We start from the raw sequence: 17,907 nt of genomic DNA on the forward strand, positions 1-17,907 counted from the left end.
AAGGCTGCTGCACCACTGCACCACACCCCCCACCCACAATGAAACAGTAATGTAAAATTAAGACAAAATATGCTGGAAAAAGTGAAGTTCGGAAAAAACAATAGTTACTAACTGGAGAAAGGAGGAAAATGCGGCAGTTTTGTCATTAATATATTGTGCAAATAAAAGATTCAGATGAGTTGCTCAGGATGACTATTTAGTGCATATGGAAGTTGCACTACCTAGTGTGTCCAGGGAAGAGCCATGGGTCCTGGGGGGAATCACGGTGATCCAGTGTGCCACTGCAGCTACTCCTGTCTGGAATATAAACAGCACACAGAGCTGTGCTGGATCTCCAGCCTACAGACAGGAATGCATGTGCAGCTGGCACTGCTGGCTCTAGGCGCCTACTCTGTCATAGCACAGAGTCCAGGGTGCCAGTTGCTGGGGACGGCAGTCATGCCCAGCTTCTCTCAAGAAGGCCAGATTAACCTTGGTGGGGTATTTTCTCTCCATGAAAAACCAGGTTACAGCCAAAACCTTTTTACAGTCAAGCCCAAAACCAAGGATTGCCAAGGGTAAGGTGCAACGTCAAAGAGCTTTTGGCAGCAAAAAATACCACCGCATTTAATACGTCATGACTTAAAACAATATAATAAAATTTGTTTGGTAGACTTGATTTTAGACAGTTCCTGTTGGCCCAGACAATGATCTTTGCCATTGAAGAGATAAACAACAGGACAGACATCCTGCCTGGAGTGACTCTGGGTTACAAGATATATGACACCTGTGCCTCAGTAACGTTCTCAGTACAGTCAGCCATGGCTCTGATGAACGGCTATGAGGAAATGCTGACTGACACATCGTGCTCCAGACCTGCAGCGGTAAAGGCTATCATAGGGGAGTCTGGGTCCACAAACACCATTGCAATTGCAGCAAGTGTTGGACTCTTTCAGATCCCGGTGGTAAGACTCAAGGTTATCATTTCTTAAAGGAATGTTCACAAAGTACAATAAATAATCTCCAGCTGTTTTACAAACATCTTTTTAATGTGCTTATATTTAAATAGTGGAGGGACTACAACACATCTAGACATATTTGAGGCAGATAACTAAATGATTCTAGAAATGTACTTTTTACCACAGGAAAACAGTTTTATTAATTTGTAAAATGGTGTGATACAGAAGAGATGGCAATTAGCGCTCAGCCATTGAAATGTATATGTATGCTTTTATTTTTATTCTTAATACAGATCAGTCACTTTGCCACATGTGCATGTCTGAGTGACAGAAAAGAGTATCCCACCTTCTTCAGGACCATCCCCAGTGACTACTACCAGAGCAGAGCACTGGCCCAGCTGGTCAAACACTTTGGATGGACCTGGGTTGGTGCTGTCAGGAGCGACAATGACTATGGCAACAATGGGATGGCTACCTTTGTGGAAGCCGCCAAGCAGGAGGGCATCTGCATTGAGTTTTCTGTGAAATTTCACAGAACAGAACCAGAAAAATTACTCAAGGTTGTAGACATTATCAAAAGAGGAACAGCAAAAGTGGTGGTAGCATTTGTAGATATCTTAGAAATGAACAGTTTGTTGGAGCAGCTAACAGTTCAGAACATAACAGGTTTACAACTGATTGGAACTGAAGCATGGATAACAGGAACCAATCTTGCAACACCATCAAGTTACAGGATTCTTGGTGGTTCCATTGGCTTTGCTGTCACAGGAACAAAAATAAACGGGTTGAAAGAGTTTGTATTGAAACTTCACCCGTCAAACCATCCAAACAACAGTGATGTCAAAGACTTTTGGGAAGCTGCTTTCCAGTGTTCCGTGACAAAGGAAACGAGTTCCAATTACAAAACACCCTGCACAGGATCTGAAAGTCTGACTGAGCTCAAAAACCAATACACTGATGAATCAGAGATCAGAATAACTAATAATGTCTACAAAGCAGTATATGCAGTTGCATATTCTCTTCACAGCCAACTAGAGTGTATGCCACAAAAAGGCTGTGCAAAGAACCTTCAGACTGAACCTTGGCAGGTGAGTTAATAAATATAATTTTAATTTTTTGTGTTCAGTAACACCTCTCATTTGTAGGGATGTAGTTGTTTCTCACCAACTTCTGCTGAAACCAAATGGAAATGTTTTCTCTCCCTCAGGTGCTTGATGCTCTCAAAAAGGTCAATTTCACACTGAGAACTGGAGAACGTGTTTTCTTTGATGGAAATGGAGACCCAGCCGCTAAATACGAAGTCGTGAACTGGCAGCTTGGTCCTAATGGTGCAGTGGAGTTCAAGGCAGTTGGCTACTATGATGCCACCTTACCGCCCGGTCAACAGTTTGTTATGAGTCCAGTCGATATGGCTTGGGCAGGTGGTCAAAAACAGGTAAGTGTGAAACCTCTAAATTAATGCACTTTGAAGAGTCCTCTCCCATGTTTTCTCAGCATGTTGTTTCATGGTACAACAACAGCAACTGCCACAAGACTACCACCTAAATTCCAGGGGAAGAGAAATTACACCGTCCCTCACTCTGCTTACCATCAGTGTTCAGAGGCTTCATGTGCTCTTGTGCCACACAGAAGCCCACGTCAGTGTGCAGTGAGAGCTGTCCCTCAGGCACTCGAAAGGCTGTGCGGAGAGGAAAACCCGTCTGCTGCTACGACTGCGTACCCTGCGCTGAGGGGGAGATCAGCAACAAGACAGGTGATGGATCACAATCAACATTTGTTTTACTACATACATCTTAATGTTTAATAGAAAAGATAACATCCCACTGGCTATAGCTAAGATGACAGTCACTAGAATAAAACTATTCATTTCCTTTCAGATTCTAATGACTGCATCCCTTGTGATCTGGAATACTGGTCAAATGAAAAAAGGGACAGATGTGTGCTAAAAACTGTTGAATTTTTGTCCTTTGAAGAAGTTATGGGAATAGTGCTTGTCATTTTCTCACTCTTTGGAACATGTCTGACTGTTTTAGTGGCCGTGGTGTTTCTCGCCCACAAAAACACTCCCATCGTGAGGGCCAACAACTCAGAGCTGAGCTTCCTGCTGCTCTTCTCGCTCACCCTCTGTTTCCTTTGCTCTCTCACTTTCATCGGCCGGCCCTCTCAGTGGTCCTGCATGCTGCGTCACACAGCGTTCGGGGTCACCTTTGTCCTCTGCATCTCTTGTGTTCTGGGCAAAACGATAGTGGTGTTGATGGCCTTCAGGGCTACACTTCCAGGCAGCAATGTCATGAAATGGTTTGGACCTCCACAGCAGAGACTCACTGTTCTTGCATTCACTCTCATTCAGGTCCTCATTTGTGTGCTCTGGTTAACATTTTCCCCTCCTTTCCCCAACAAGAACATGAAGTACTACAAAGACAAGGTCATTCTCGAGTGTGACGTGGGCTCAGCCGTGGGCTTCTGGGCTGTGTTGGGCTACATTGGTCTCCTCTCTCTCATGTGCTTTGTACTGGCTTTCCTGGCCAGGAAGCTGCCCGACAACTTCAACGAAGCCAAATTCATCGCATTCAGCATGCTCATATTCTGTGCGGTGTGGATTACCTTTATCCCAGCATATGTCAGCTCACCGGGCAAGTTGACTGTAGCTGTTGAGATCTTTGCCATTTTAGCTTCAAGTTTTGGTTTGCTGTTCTGCATTTTTGTCCCCAAGTGTTACATTGTTCTGCTAAAGCCTGAACTAAATTCACGGAAACACGTCATGGGTAAGATGCCCAAGAAATCTCTTTAAAAATAAATATTTTATAAGGCATAGGTCTATGCTGTCTTTTACTTGAAATAGATTATTAATGAAATTGAAGGGAAATATTAATACAACTTTACCTTGCACAATTCAATCCAACCATGTTCATCACAATCAAAAAAACATAAGGGGCTTAAGGAATTTAAGAAAGTTAATTTAAAGAATTAAGAGTTTAAATTACATTACTGAAATTCTCTTATGAATACTGTAGACTGTTAAAAATGCACCTGTTGACACGACTGAAAAATTATTTAATTCTACTGTACAAATATATCAGTACAAAACAATGCATTAGTACCACTGCATGAAAAACAGAGAAGAGCACAAAACTAACATTTTCGAGTTCTGTTTACTCTTTACATGTGTCTTCTGTTCTTCATAGATGTTTTAAAGCAAACCCATGTGTGAATTTCTTACAACAGTTTAAGCTCAGCAGCAGTCCCAGTGATACAAGTTCCCCAGTACAGTACAAGTTGAAGCACACATTGCTTTGCAGAGTATGAAACCCTCAGTGACACTGGTCACAGATGTGCCAGGAAGGAGCACAGTTTGTCTCCCTCTGTGTTTCTATGGCTCCCTGAAAATACCCTTGCTCTCCACAGAAGCACTGCTGCTCTGCCCCTGCGTCGATCTGCACACCAGCCTCCTTGTGCTCCTCAGCCTTTGGAAATGGCCGTTTTGGATTTTCATGCTCCACTACCTTTGGATAATTAAAATGGAATCTACTGTTTATTGTCCAAAGAAAATGTCAGGTTTCACCACTACTAATTGAGCTGTGCAATGTGCTGACTGTGGTCATATCTAAGTAAAATATATTTACATCCTATGTTTTGTTAATGCATGAAAAAAATCATCATTGATAACTTTTTCTGAGGTCTGATCAGTACCTTCATTTATCTTTCTGTTTTTAACACCATCTTCTGACTACAGTTCTCGCTGTGATGAAGGTGGGAAGTCAGCTTTCAGAAAATGGAATAGACTGAGCTGTAACATACTAGTCACTGAGAGATCCGTTATCTGCAGACAAAACCTAAGATAAAGACAGAATTCAAGAAACCAATGAGTAACAGTGTAAGAAATGTAGCTCTGACAAAAAGGTTTGGCATTGATTTTACAGCATAGGGTTAACAGAAAGCTTCTAGAAATGGTACTCCTCAAACAAAAGAAGTCCATAAGAGTCTTCATTACCATTAAATCAACTTTATGTCAACTGAGGCCAAATGCTGCAAAGGGGATACCAAGGGTATATCAAGCCTAACCCTAAAAGGTGTACTCGCTCAAAGTCCACTCTAACCCTAAAGACTCACACCCATTGTCATGAAGTGCTTCAGGAGTCTTGTTATAAGGCACACCAAGGCCCTGTTGCCCCCATCATTGGACCCCCTGCAGTTTGCGCATCATACCAAGCGCTCAGCAGATGACGCCATCACCACCACCCTCCATCTGCCTTCACACATCTGGACAAAAAGGACATGTACGTTCGAATGCTGTTCATAGACTTCAGTTCAACATTCAATACAATCATTCCTCATCACCTGATCAGAAAGCTGACCCTAATAGTCCACTGCTGTTCACTTTGCTGACTCACGACTGTGTAGCAATGCAGAGCTCGAACCACACTATCAAGTTTGTCGATGACACGACCGTGATGGGTCTCATCAGCAAGAATGATGATTCAGCATACAGAGAGGAGGTGCCGGCATCAGGAAGGGCTGTGCATGTACTAAAGCAGCCCTGAACACCTCCGAGCCACCTGCCCCATTCAACTGCTTCCCAAAGACCTGCACGCTGTACCCATACCAGTAACTTTGACTTGGGGGGCAAACTGGTTGTCTGCATAGGCCTTTGTGGATTCCAGGGCTGCTAGTAGCTTTCTGGATTTTGCCTTTGCTGAAACTCAGGGCATTTCCATCCAGAAGTGTGACGTCACATTATGTGTCAGCATGCTCAATGGGAAATCATTGGGCTAAGGGGTGGTAAAGTCACGGACAGAGCTGCTTTGGCTGCAAGTAGGGGTTTGTCACCAGGAGGACATTACTTTTTTCCTCATCAACTCTTCTGACAACCCTATTATTTTGGGATATACCTGGCTGGCCTGATATGACCCAGTCTTTTTGTGGAGCACCAGGGAGCTTGTAGCTTGAGGACTGCAGTTCCCCACGACCTCTTTATTCCTTCCATGTAGAGCCACTTCCATAGAGAGCCCAGAAGCGACCAAGCCCCCCCGAGGTACCAGGGGAGTACCATGTCTTATGGAGGTTTTCAGTAAAAGCAAGATGTCCACCCTGCCCCTGCACCAGCCGTGGGATTGTGTGATAGATCTCCTACTAGGAACCTCTCCACACCAGGGCAAGGTCTGTCCTTTATCTCTTCCTGAGCAGAGGGCTATGGAACACTATGTAGCAGAGGCCCTTACCTCTGGCATTATCTGACCCTCAACCTCACCATCCTCGGCCAGGTTCATTTTTACTGAGAAAAAGGAAAAAGGATTGCATCCTTGCATTGAGTATCATGATCTCAACAATATCACTGTCAAATATCCACATCCCTTGCCCCTTGTCATGGCAGCACTGGAGCAAGTCCATGCATGCAGACATTCATCAAACTGGACCAGCGAAGCGCATGTAATCTCATCTGAATGAAGGAGGGGGACGAGTGGAAGAGTGGGCCACTATGAGTACATGGTAATGCCTTTTGCTGATGCACCCTCGGTTTTTCAGGCATTCATAAATCACATTAAATCACAAACTCATAGTCGGTGGACAGGTGAGGGTCTCCGATGGGCAAACGTCAATGACAAGGGAACCCAAAAGACGAGGTCAGTAAACAGGCGAGAGGTCGATAATCCAAAAACAATCACAAGGGAGAAAGGAGAGGGTTAAGAGAACAGAGAAAAGGACAAAGAGGTAAGGAGGGCACAATAGGCTGAGTTAGGAGTTCGCTAGTTGGTAGGCTGATCAAGGTTCCGCACTAGCTCCTTGCCTTCCTCAGCCTTTTATGTGTGTGTCTGAGAGTGGTTTCAGGTGTGCCTCTGCACTTCGGCAGCGAGGGTGTGGCAGTACCCCCTCCTCCAGGAGCGGCTCTAGACACTTAGTGGTGGACCGGAGGGCGGCCCTGGGGTCTGGGAGGGGGCTGATCCGGGTGTTCTCTGTGAAAAGCAGAGATCAGGTCAGGGTCTAGAATGTCTCGGGCTGCCACACAGCTACGTTCCTCCGGCCCATAGCCTTCCCAGTCCACCATGTACTGCAGAGTTCCCTTGCGGTGTCGGGAATCTAGGAGTGCCTGCACTGCGTATGCTGGTGTGGCACTGTCCTGTAGGGGAATGGGAGCTGGTATTGTCAGCACCGGCTTGTGCAAAGAGAAAGCAAAGGGCTTAAGAAATGAGACATGGAAGGCTGGGTGGACTCTCAGATGCTGTGGCAATTGAAGGTGATAAGTAACAGGGGTGATCCGATGGACATCCTTAAATGGATTGATGTATTAGGGCTTAGCTTTTTTGACATGGAGGGCCCTTGGAGACCCCGGGTGGACAACCAAACCCATTGCCCCGGCACAAGGGAGAGGGGTCGTCTACGACGGTCATCTTGTTGTTTCACCTGCGCTTGCTTCCTTGAGAGCTCGTCCTGTACCGCCAGCCATACCTCCTTGCTGGTGTGATACCAAGCATCAACTGCAGCCACATCTCTGGATCCGGGTTGCCATGGGAACAGCGGGGGCTGGTATCCTAAAATACATTGAAAGGGTGAACATCCGGTGGAGGTATGGGTGAGTGTGTTGTATGCATATTCAGCCCAGGGGAGATACCTGACCCACTGATGAGGTTTATTAAAACAGTAACTTCTCAGAAAACGTCTGATGTCTTGCTGGAGCCTTTTCACTTGGCCGTTAGCTTGGGGATGATACCCAGATGTCAGACTTACTGAGACCCCCAATTTCTTCCAAAACGCCTTCCAGACTCTGGACGTGAATTGGGGCCCTTGGTCTGAAACAATGTCTTCGGGCAAGCCATAAAAATGAAAGACATGCTGGAATAGCAATTCAGCTGTTTCCAGGGCCATGGAGCTTGGGAAAGGGCACCAATTGACAGCCCTTGGAAAAGCGGTCTATCACAGTCATTATTGTGGTCTTACCTTCGGAGGCTGGCAGGTCCACCAAGAAGTCTAGGGCAATGTGGGTCCATGGACGGTTGGGCACAGGCAAAGGTTCAAGGAGTCCGGCTGGTTTTTAATTCATGGTCTTGGACTGGGCGCAGGTCTGGCAAGCCTGGACATAATCTTGAACATTCTCTTGAAAAGAAGGCCACCAGAATTTTGTCTGCAGCATGGCCTGGGTTTTCCTAAACCCAGGGTAGCCTGAGGCGGGGTGATCGTGAGCCCACTGGAGTAGTGTGGCTCGCAGGCCCAGGGGAACATACTGTTTTCCGTCGGGTTTGCCTGATGGCTCAGTTCTGAAGGCTGAGCTTGGGCGAGCACCTACAAAGCAGGTGCGTGGTAGAATGTAGTCTGGGTCAGGCTCCTTGGGGTTTTCTTCATGAAGCCGTGGTAAGGTGTCAGCTTTGGTGTTCTTGGAGCCAGGCCGATAGGACACTGTAAAATCAAAGCGGGAGAAAAAAAGTGCCCACCTGGCCTGCCGGGGGTTGAAGCGTTTTGCTGTTTGCAGCTACTCCAGGTTTTTGTGGTGAGTTAGAACCACAAAGGGATGTTGGGATCCTTCTAACCAGTGCCTCCATTCTTCCAGGGCCAGCTTAACTGCTCACAGTTCCAGGTTACCTATATAGTAGTTTCTTTCCACGGTGGACAGTTTCCTGGAAAAATAAGCACATGGGTACATTTTGGCAGGGTTACCTTGTCACTGAGACAGGACAGCCCCAACCCCTGATTCAGAGGCATCCATCTCCACCACGAAGGGTAGCTCTGGGTTGGGCTGGTGGAGAATCGGGACTGAGATGAACCTTTGCCTGAGAGTGTCGAATGCCTGTTGGGCTTCCTTGGGCCACAGGAGACGGGGCGCGCTGTTGATGGTCAGAGCTGTCAATGGGGCTGCCAGGGAGCTGAAGTTCCTCATGAACCTGCGGTAAAAATTTGTGAACCCAAGGAACCCCTATAGAGCCTTTGTGGTGGTGGGTCGAGGCCAGTGCTGGATGGTCCTCACCTTACCAGGGTCCATGGCAATCCCATTGCGGGTGAGTACAAAACCAAAAAAGAAACTTGTTTCTGATGAAATTCACATTTCTTGAGCTTAACATATAGGTGGTGGCGAAGAAAACACTGCAGCACCTGTTTCACCAGGCGAATGTGCTGGTACAAAGTAGAGGAGTAGATTAGAATATCGTCCAGGTATACTAATACCCCATTATTAACCAGGTCACCAAGAGCATGGTTGACAAAGGCCTGGAAGACGCAGGGGGCATTAGCGAGACCCTATACTCATAATGCCCCAAGGTGGTGTTAAAAGCTATCTTCCATTCATTGCCTTTCCGAATGCGGATGAGATTGTAAGCGCTTCGAAGGTATAGCTTGGTAAACCATTGAGCATGCTGGACAAGTTCTAAGGCGGCGGTGATCAAGGGTAAGGGATGTGGGTATTTGACTGTAATATGGTTCAGTCCCCAATAATCAATACATGGGTGCACATCCCCATCTTTCCTTTCTATAAAAAGGAAACCAGCTGCCACGGGGGAAGTGGATGGATGGATTATCCCAGTGGCTAGCGCTTCAGAGATGTATTGCTGGAGGGCTTGATGTTCAGGACGGGAAAGTGGATATATGTGACTGCGGGGCGGAGTGGTACCTGGGAGGAGGTCAATGGCACAGTCCCATGGCTGATGGGGTGGTAATTCAGTGGCTTGAACCTTACTGAACACTTCGGCGAGGTCTTGATACTGTGATGGGACCATTACCTGGGGGGCAGAGTCTGATCCCTCAACTGAAGTGGCGCGCCATGGAAGCCGCAAACAGGTGCCCTCGCATTGTGGCCCCCAGGATATAAATTCTCCGGCGCTCCGTTGGAAAACTGGATCATGGAGTGAGAGCCAGGGAAACTAGAGAATCATGTGAACATCAGGTGCGGTGATGAGGTAAAACTGTAACATCTCCTGGTGACAAACCCCGACACATGCGGACACAGGTATAATCTGGTCATCTACAAACCCCTTCCCCAAAGGCTGCCCATCGAGGGCACTGACCTTGAGATGGACTTTGCACTTGCATATGGGGCTATTGTGGGTTCTGGCAAACTTGGAGTCCATAAAATACCCCTCAGCCCCTGAGTTGACTAAAACCTGAGCCTCCACCTTCCCAGTGCCCCAGGACAAACTAATGGGTACAGTGAGTGGGTTACAGTGTAAAGTCCCACTCACCTTGGTTTCCGGATGTACAGGGCACTGTAGTAGGCAGTGACCCGGATTACTGCAGTACAGGCAGAGCTGTCCCTGGACCCTTTGTTGTCATTCAGCTGCTGTCAGATGCCCGTGTCCCAGCTGCCTGGGCTCGCTGTCCCCCGGGATGGGACTGGAACGCTCTGGGGTCGGTTTCGGACGTGGCTCCCAGTTACGAGCAAGATTATCTAGGGCCACCTCAGTTTCAATAAACCGGTCCAGGGTCCACTTCTCTCCCCGGAACGCCATCTCCTTTTGAATGTGGGAATTCAAACCGCGTCTAAAAAGGACCAGTAACACCGGGTCACCAGCCACTATGCTCAGCCAAAGCGCGGAACTCAATAGCGTAGTCCGCTACAGTCTGGTCCCCCTGTCGAAGATCTAAAATCTGTTCACTGGCATGCTCATCCGGGAGTGGGAACCCAAATACTGCAATAAACCGGGCTTTGAAATCTTCATATGTGCTGCAGGAACTGCTGTCCCAGGCAACGGTGACCCAGTCTACGGCTCTGTCAGTCAGGAGGGAGATGAGGTATGCAATGCGGCTCTAGTCTGTACTATAAACCTGGAGCAAACGAGAAAAAGCGAGCTCACACTGCATGAGAAAACTGGCGCAGCGGGCTGGAGTACCGTCAAACCTGGCAGGAGGGCTCAGACGCAGGTCGTGCTGCAGTGGTGGGGAGGGCTGTGTGGCGGCCTGTTCCGGAGCCTCAGGACTGGTTGCGGTGGCTGACTCGGCAAATGCGAGCACGCCCTGGTCGTGCAGAGCATTCACCAAGTCACGCGTCAGTGAGGCAACTGAGCGTCTGCTCCAGAGCACCCAGGCATGCTCCCTGTGAAGTGATCGCTCGCTGAACCCGGTCCGACTCTGCTGAGTCCGTCAGTGAGGCAGAACCTTCTGCCATGATGCGGTTCCAGAATAAAGTAGTTGGACTCAAGCGCAGAGCACACAGGACTTTTATTTTGATTATCGAAACTTGTAGTCGGTGAACAGGCGAGGGTCTTCAATGGGCAAACGTCGATGACAAGAGAATCCAAAAGATGAGGCCAGTAAACAGTCGAGAGGTCGATAATCCAAAAATGATCACATGGGACGAAGGAGACGGATAAGAGACCAGGGCAAAGGATGGAGAAGTAAGGAGGGAGCAAAAGGTTGAGTTAGGAGTGCGCTAGTCAGTAGGTTAAACAAGGTTCCACACTAGCTCCTTGCCTTCATCAGCCTTTTATGTGTCTGTCTGAGAGAAGGCTTCAGGTGTGCCTCAGCGCTCCGGTGGCGAGGGCGTGGCAGTAGCGGCTGTGTAAAGGCTTATCCCGGCATGATCATAAAGTTATGGTGCATGAACATTTACACCTTACATGACCTTAAAAGATCACGGGTGAAGCAAGTCTGGAAGAGGTGAGTTTTAAATCCTTTTAAATGTGGACAGAGTTTCAGCAGTTCTGCGTGAGAGGGGGAGATTGTTCCACCAAAACAGAGCCATAAACGAGAACCTCCGGGGACCCCAGTTTTTGTCCTGAGTGTGAAAGGCCTTTTGGTGAAAGCTGGGACTTGGGTCGGTTCCACAGGAGCTAACGTAGCCATCGGCAACATCAGTGGTTGAGTTTTCCTCCATAGGCAGAATATGCACACACCTCTCTGTCCCACATGTCCACAGGTCTGTCCCCCTTCCAGTACATCCTGGACTACTAACCTTCCCTGTTCTCGTGGTACCCTGGTCGCAGAGATGTACCTGCCGTTGATGAGTGGTTCCAGAACAGTGAAGAGGTGTGGTGGAAGGTGCAGGACCATCTCTGCTAGAGCACCCTATGGTACAAGGGACAAGCAGACTGATATCGTTGCACCCTCATGTTCCAGCCTGGGCAGCAGGTATGGTTGTCCACTAAGGAAATCAAGTTTTGACTCCTTTCTAAGAAACCCAGTCCATAGTTCATAGGTCTCTTCAAGGTCCTCCAGTGTATCACTCCGGTAACCTACAGGTTGCAGCTGCTCCCACACATGTGCATTTGGTCCACGTTTCATGTCTCTTTCCTTTAGCCCTACTGTACCTCCCTTATGCATGCTTCACAGGGGGCTGCGCTGCATACCCCGCTACAGATCGATGGGGCCCCTGCGTACACAGTGCGTACACTCCTGGATACAGTGGTCTACAGTGCCTGGTGGACTAGGAAGGGTATGGGCCTGAGCAGAGGTGCTGGCTCCCTGTTCATGACACCCTCAGCCCTTCCCTGATTGCTGACTTTTTCAGGGACCATCCGGCTCATTGTCCCCAGCGACGCCCCCTTCCGGGTGTCACAGGGCGGCAAGAGCTGCCCGTGGAGAGAACAGTACTGTCAGGCCCATGCCCGCAGCACAACCACAAGCACCTGGTCACAATAAACGCAGCTGGGTATAAAGACCACCAGTCCACTGCTCCCCGGTTGCAGAATCTCTTTGAGACGACCGTCCCTCCTGCATTCACAACACTTCCACAGCACCTTACCTGTCCTTCTCCTTGTATCTTCCTCTTTGTTCCCTCTGCCATCTCTTTGTCACTGTTTCTATCTCCTACGGTATTGAACCTCGCTGCATTTCATTGACCACATCTTCAGATTCTTCTCTCAAACCATGTTTGCACATTGGATATAACCATGCTTGTCCCCAGCTATGACTATTGCTTTGCTCCTTGAATCTTGCCAATAAACGATCGTGCAATTGGGTTGATGACCAGGTCTCCAGCCTGCTCTTTGTAACACTGCTCTTTCTCAGAAGCTCAAGTCTATGTGCGGTGAAAGCTGCCAACCAGGTTCTTGCCATGCTGTGATTTGAGGCAAACCTACAGTATATGCTACTTCTCCTGGATTCCTTGTACTGCTGGGGAGATCAGCAATGTAACAGGTTAACCTTTCCCAAATTAAATTCTAATTCATCACTTAACAAAGTGATTATTAGGTGCATGCAGGATTAAGCATGCTGAACGTGCCATCACTCCTGATGTCCAAATGTCTGTGCGCAAACCACTGAGCCCTGTGTACGCCTAAGAATCAGTCTATCCCTCTCAATATACCCTGCCTAACTTCTAAAAAAACTAAATGTGATGAAAAAGGAGACCCCATCGGTATATCCAGGGGTACTGGAATGATCAAAAAACATTAAAAAAAAATAGAGAAACAGAGAGGAAGCTGCAGCTTTTCTGAATCATAAAGTAATCAAAGTGCAGAAAAATGCTCTAATTGTATGTTTTATTTCAGATTCAACTAAATGCATTAAATGTCCACTGGAATACTGGTCAAATGAAGACAGACCCGAGTGCATACGTAAGAAGGTTGAGTTTCTTTCCTTTTGAGACACCATGGGGAAAATGCTAACAGCTATCTCTGTGATAGGAGCGAGTTTAACAGCAGCAACAGGATTAATATTCTTTCATTTCATGGAAACACCAACTATGAAAACCAACAACTCTGAGCTGCTCTTCTTACTGACCCTGTGTTTCCTTTGCTCTCTCATTTTCACTGGCCAGCCCTCTCAGTAGTCATGTATGGAGCATCAAACAGTGTCCGGGGTCACTTTTGTCCTATGCATCTCTTGTGCTCTGGGCAAAACAAAAGTGGTGTGAATAAGCTGGAAAAAGTGAATTTTTGAAAAACAATAGTTACTTACTGGAGAAAGGAGGAAAACGTGGCAGTTTTGTCATTAATATATTGTGCAAATAAAAGATTCAGATGAGTTGCTCAGGATGACTATTTAGTGCATATGGAAGTTGCACTACCTAGTGCGTTCAGGGAAAAGACATGGGTCCTGGGGGGAATTATGGAGATCCAGTGTGTGACTGCAGCTACTCCTGTCAGGAATATAAACAGCACTCAGAGCTGGATCTCCAACCTATGGACAGGAATGCATGTGCAGCTGGCACTGCTGGCTCTGGGAGCCTTCTCTGTCATAGCACAGAGTCCAGGGTGCCAGTTGCTGGGGACGACAGTCATGCCCAGCTTCTCTCAAGAAGGCCAGATCAACCTTGGTGGGGAATTTTCTCTCCATGAGAAACCAGGTTACAGCCAAAACCTTTTTACAGTCAAGCCCAAAACCAAGGATTGCCAGGGGTAAGGTGCAACGTCAAAGAGCTTTTGGCAGCAAAATACCACCGCATTTAATATGTCATGACTAAAAACGATGCAATAAAATTTGTTTGACAGAGTTAATTTTAGAGAGTTCCGGTTGGCGCAGACAATGGTATTTGCCATTGAAGAGATAAACAACAGGACAGACATCCTGCCTGGAGTGACTCTGGGTTACAAGATATATGACACCTGTGCCTCAGTAACGTTCTCAGTACAGTCAGCCATGGCTCTGATGAACGGCTATGAGGAAATGCTGACTGACACATCGTGCTCCAGACCTGCAGCGGTAAAGGCTATCATAGGGGAGTCTGGGTCCACAAACACCATTGCAATTGCAGCAAGTGTTGGACTCTTTCAGATCCCGGTGGTAAGACTCAAGGTTATCATTTCTTAAAGGAATGTTCACAAAGTACAATAAATAATCTCCAGCTGTTTTACAAACATCTTTTTAATGTGCTTATATTTAAATAGTGGAGGGACTACAACACATCTAGACATATTTGAGGCAGATAACTAAATGATTCTAGAAATGTACTTTTTACCACAGGAAAACACTTTTATTAATTTGTAAAATGGTGTGATACAGAAGAGATGGCAATTAGCGCTCAGCCATTGAAATGTATATGTATGCTTTTATTTTTATTCTTAATACAGATCAGTCACTTTGCCACATGTGCATGTCTGAGTGACAGAAAAGAGTATCCCACCTTCTTCAGGACCATTCCCAGTGACTACTACCAGAGCAGAGCACTGGCCCAGCTGGTCAAACACTTTGGATGGACCTGGGTTGGTGCTGTCAGGAGCGACAGCGACTATGGCAACAACGGGATGGCTACCTTTGTGGAAGCCGCCAAGCAGGAGGGCATCTGCATTGAATATTCTGTGAAATTTCATAGAACAGAACCAGAAAAATTACTCAAGGTTGTGGAACTTATCAAAAGAGGAACAGCAAAAGTAGTTGTAGCATTTGTTGCTCTCTTAGAAATGAACAGTTTGTTGGAGCAGCTAACAGTTCAGAACATAACAGGTTTACAACTGATTGGAACTGAAGGCTGGATAACAGCAAGCAGTCTTGTGAGGCCATCAAGTTACAGGATTCTTGGTGGTTCCATTGGCTTTGCTGTCACAGGAACAAAAATAAACGGGTTGAAAGAGTTTGTATTGAAACTTCACCCGTCAAACCATCCAAACAACAGTGATGTCAAAGACTTTTGGGAAGCTGCTTTCCAGTGTTCCGTGACAAAGGAAACGAGTTCCAATTACAAAACACCCTGCACAGGATCTGAAAGTCTGACTGAGCTCAAAAACCAATACACTGATGAATCAGAGATCAGAATAACTAATAATGTCTACAAAGCAGTATATGCAGTTGCATATTCTCTTCACAGCCAACTAGAGTGTATGCCACAAAAAGGCTGTGCAAAGAACCTTCAGACTGAACCTTGGCAGGTGAGTTAATAAATATAATTTTAATTTTTGTGTTCAGTAACACCTCTCATTTGTAGGGATGTAGTTGTTTCTCACCAACTTCTGCTGAAACCAAATGGAAATGTTTTCTCTCCCTCAGGTGCTTGATGCTCTCAAAAAGGTCAATTTCACACTGAGAACTGGAGAACGTGTTTTCTTTGATGGAAATGGAGACCCAGCCGCTAAATACGAAGTCGTGAACTGGCAGCTTGGTCCTAATGGTGCAGTGGAGTTCAAGGCAGTTGGCTACTATGATGCCACCTTACCGCCCGGTCAACAGTTTGTTATGAGTCCAGTCGATATGGCTTGGGCAGGTGGTCAAAAACAGGTAAGTGTGAAACCTCTAAATTAATGCACTTTGAAGAGTCCTCTCCCATGTTTTCTCAGCATGTTGTTTCATGGTACAACAACAGCAACTGCCACAAGACTACCACCTAAATTCCAGGGGAAGAGAAATTACACCGTCCCTCACTCTGCTTACCATCAGTGTTCAGAGGCTTCATGTGCTCTTGTGCCACACAGAAGCCCACGTCAGTGTGCAGTGAGAGCTGTCCCTCAGGCACTCGAAAGGCTGTGCGGAGAGGAAAACCCGTCTGCTGCTACGACTGCGTACCCTGCGCTGAGGGGGAGATCAGCAACAAGACAGGTGATGGATCACAATCAACATTTGTTTTACTACATACATCTTAATGTTTAATAGAAAAGATAACATCCCACTGGCTATAGCTAAGATGACAGTCACTAGAATAAAACTATTCATTTCCTTTCAGATTCTAATGACTGCATCCCTTGTGATCTGGAATACTGGTCAAATGAAAAAAGGGACAGATGTGTGCTAAAAACTGTTGAATTTTTGTCCTTTGAAGAAGTTATGGGAATAGTGCTTGTCATTTTCTCACTCTTTGGAACATGTCTGACTGTTTTAGTGGCCGTGGTGTTTCTCGCCCACAAAAACACTCCCATCGTGAGGGCCAACAACTCAGAGCTGAGCTTCCTGCTGCTCTTCTCGCTCACCCTCTGTTTCCTTTGCTCTCTCACTTTCATCGGCCGGCCCTCTCAGTGGTCCTGCATGCTGCGTCACACAGCGTTCGGGGTCACCTTTGTCCTCTGCATCTCTTGTGTTCTGGGCAAAACGATAGTGGTGTTGATGGCCTTCAGGGCTACACTTCCAGGCAGCAATGTCATGAAATGGTTTGGACCTCCACAGCAGAGACTCACTGTTCTTGCATTCACTCTCATTCAGGTCCTCATTTGTGTGCTCTGGTTAACATTTTCCCCTCCTTTCCCCAACAAGAACATGAAGTACTACAAAGACAAGGTCATTCTCGAGTGTGACGTGGGCTCAGCCGTGGGCTTCTGGGCTGTGTTGGGCTACATTGGTCTCCTCTCTCTCATGTGCTTTGTACTGGCTTTCCTGGCCAGGAAGCTGCCCGACAACTTCAACGAAGCCAAATTCATCACATTCAGCATGCTCATATTCTGTGCGGTGTGGATCACCTTTATCCCGGCCTATGTCAGCTCACCGGGCAAGTTCACTGTAGCTGTTGAGATCTTTGCCATTTTAGCTTCAAGTTTTGGTTTGCTGTTCTGCATTTTTGTCCCCAAGTGTTACATTGTTCTGCTAAAGCCTGAACTAAATTCACGGAAACACGTCATGGGTAAGATGCCCAAGAAATCTCTTTAAAAATAAATATTTTATAAGGCATAGGTCTATGCTGTCTTTTACTTGAAATAGATTATTAATGAAATTGAAGGGAAATATTAATACAACTTTACCTTGCACAATTCAATCCAACCATGTTCATCACAATCAAAAAAACATAAGGGGCTTAAGGAATTTAAGAAAGTTAATTTAAAGAATTAAGAGTTTAAATTACATTACTGAAATTCTCTTATGAATACTGTAGACTGTTAAAAATGCACCTGTTGACACGACTGAAAAATTATTTAATTCTACTGTACAAATATATCAGTACAAAACAATGCATTAGTACCACTGCATGAAAAACAGAGAAGAGCACAAAACTAACATTTTCGAGTTCTGTTTACTCTTTACATGTGTCTTCTGTTCTTCATAGATGTTTTAAAGCAAACCCATGTGTGAATTTCTTACAACAGTTTAAGCTCAGCAGCAGTCCCAGTGATACAAGTTCCCCAGTACAGTACAAGTTGAAGCACACATTGCTTTGCAGAGTATGAAACCCTCAGTGACACTGGTCACAGATGTG

The 17,907-nt window shown here is 46.4% G+C and overlaps 2 protein-coding genes across 2 annotated transcripts; both read left to right on the top strand.

Moving 5' to 3' along the window:
- Window positions 1-405: 405 nt before the first annotated feature.
- Window positions 406-3,729, top strand: LOC108932262 (extracellular calcium-sensing receptor-like). The gene is made up of 6 exons (XM_029255546.1): window positions 406-557; window positions 653-944; window positions 1,232-2,026; window positions 2,146-2,373; window positions 2,568-2,691; window positions 2,816-3,729. Exons 1-6 carry the CDS (start codon window positions 439-441, stop codon window positions 3,727-3,729), a joined length of 2,472 nt encoding a protein of 823 aa, XP_029111379.1. The 5' UTR covers window positions 406-438.
- A 10,328-nt stretch (window positions 3,730-14,057) lies between these two features.
- Window positions 14,058-17,363, top strand: LOC108932332 (extracellular calcium-sensing receptor-like). The gene is made up of 6 exons (XM_029255501.1): window positions 14,058-14,194; window positions 14,288-14,579; window positions 14,867-15,661; window positions 15,780-16,007; window positions 16,202-16,325; window positions 16,450-17,363. The coding sequence occupies exons 1-6, from the start codon at window positions 14,076-14,078 to the stop codon at window positions 17,361-17,363; spliced, it is 2,472 nt and encodes an 823-aa protein (XP_029111334.1). The 5' UTR covers window positions 14,058-14,075.
- The last annotated feature ends 544 nt before the right edge of the window (window positions 17,364-17,907 follow it).

Source organism: Scleropages formosus, chromosome 10 (genome assembly GCF_900964775.1).
Source record: "Scleropages formosus chromosome 10, fSclFor1.1, whole genome shotgun sequence".
NCBI lineage: Eukaryota > Metazoa > Chordata > Actinopteri > Osteoglossiformes > Osteoglossidae > Scleropages > Scleropages formosus.

What these genes read in the sequence shown, in the direction of transcription:
- LOC108932262 (XM_029255546.1), top strand. Translation starts at nt 439, where the DNA reads ATGCCCAGCTTCTCTCAAGAAGGCCAGATTAACCTTGGTGGGGTATTT. An exon ending in GACTCTTTCAGATCCCGGTG is followed by an intron (nt 945 to 1,231) that starts GTAAGACTCAAG and finishes TTCTTAATACAG; the next exon opens with ATCAGTCACTTTGCCACATG. An exon ending in TTCAGACTGAACCTTGGCAG is followed by an intron (nt 2,027 to 2,145) that starts GTGAGTTAATAA and finishes TCTCTCCCTCAG; the next exon opens with GTGCTTGATGCTCTCAAAAA.
- LOC108932332 (XM_029255501.1), top strand. Translation starts at nt 14,076, where the DNA reads ATGCCCAGCTTCTCTCAAGAAGGCCAGATCAACCTTGGTGGGGAATTT. An exon ending in AAAACCAAGGATTGCCAGGG is followed by an intron (nt 14,195 to 14,287) that starts GTAAGGTGCAAC and finishes TTTGTTTGACAG; the next exon opens with AGTTAATTTTAGAGAGTTCC. An exon ending in TTCAGACTGAACCTTGGCAG is followed by an intron (nt 15,662 to 15,779) that starts GTGAGTTAATAA and finishes TCTCTCCCTCAG; the next exon opens with GTGCTTGATGCTCTCAAAAA.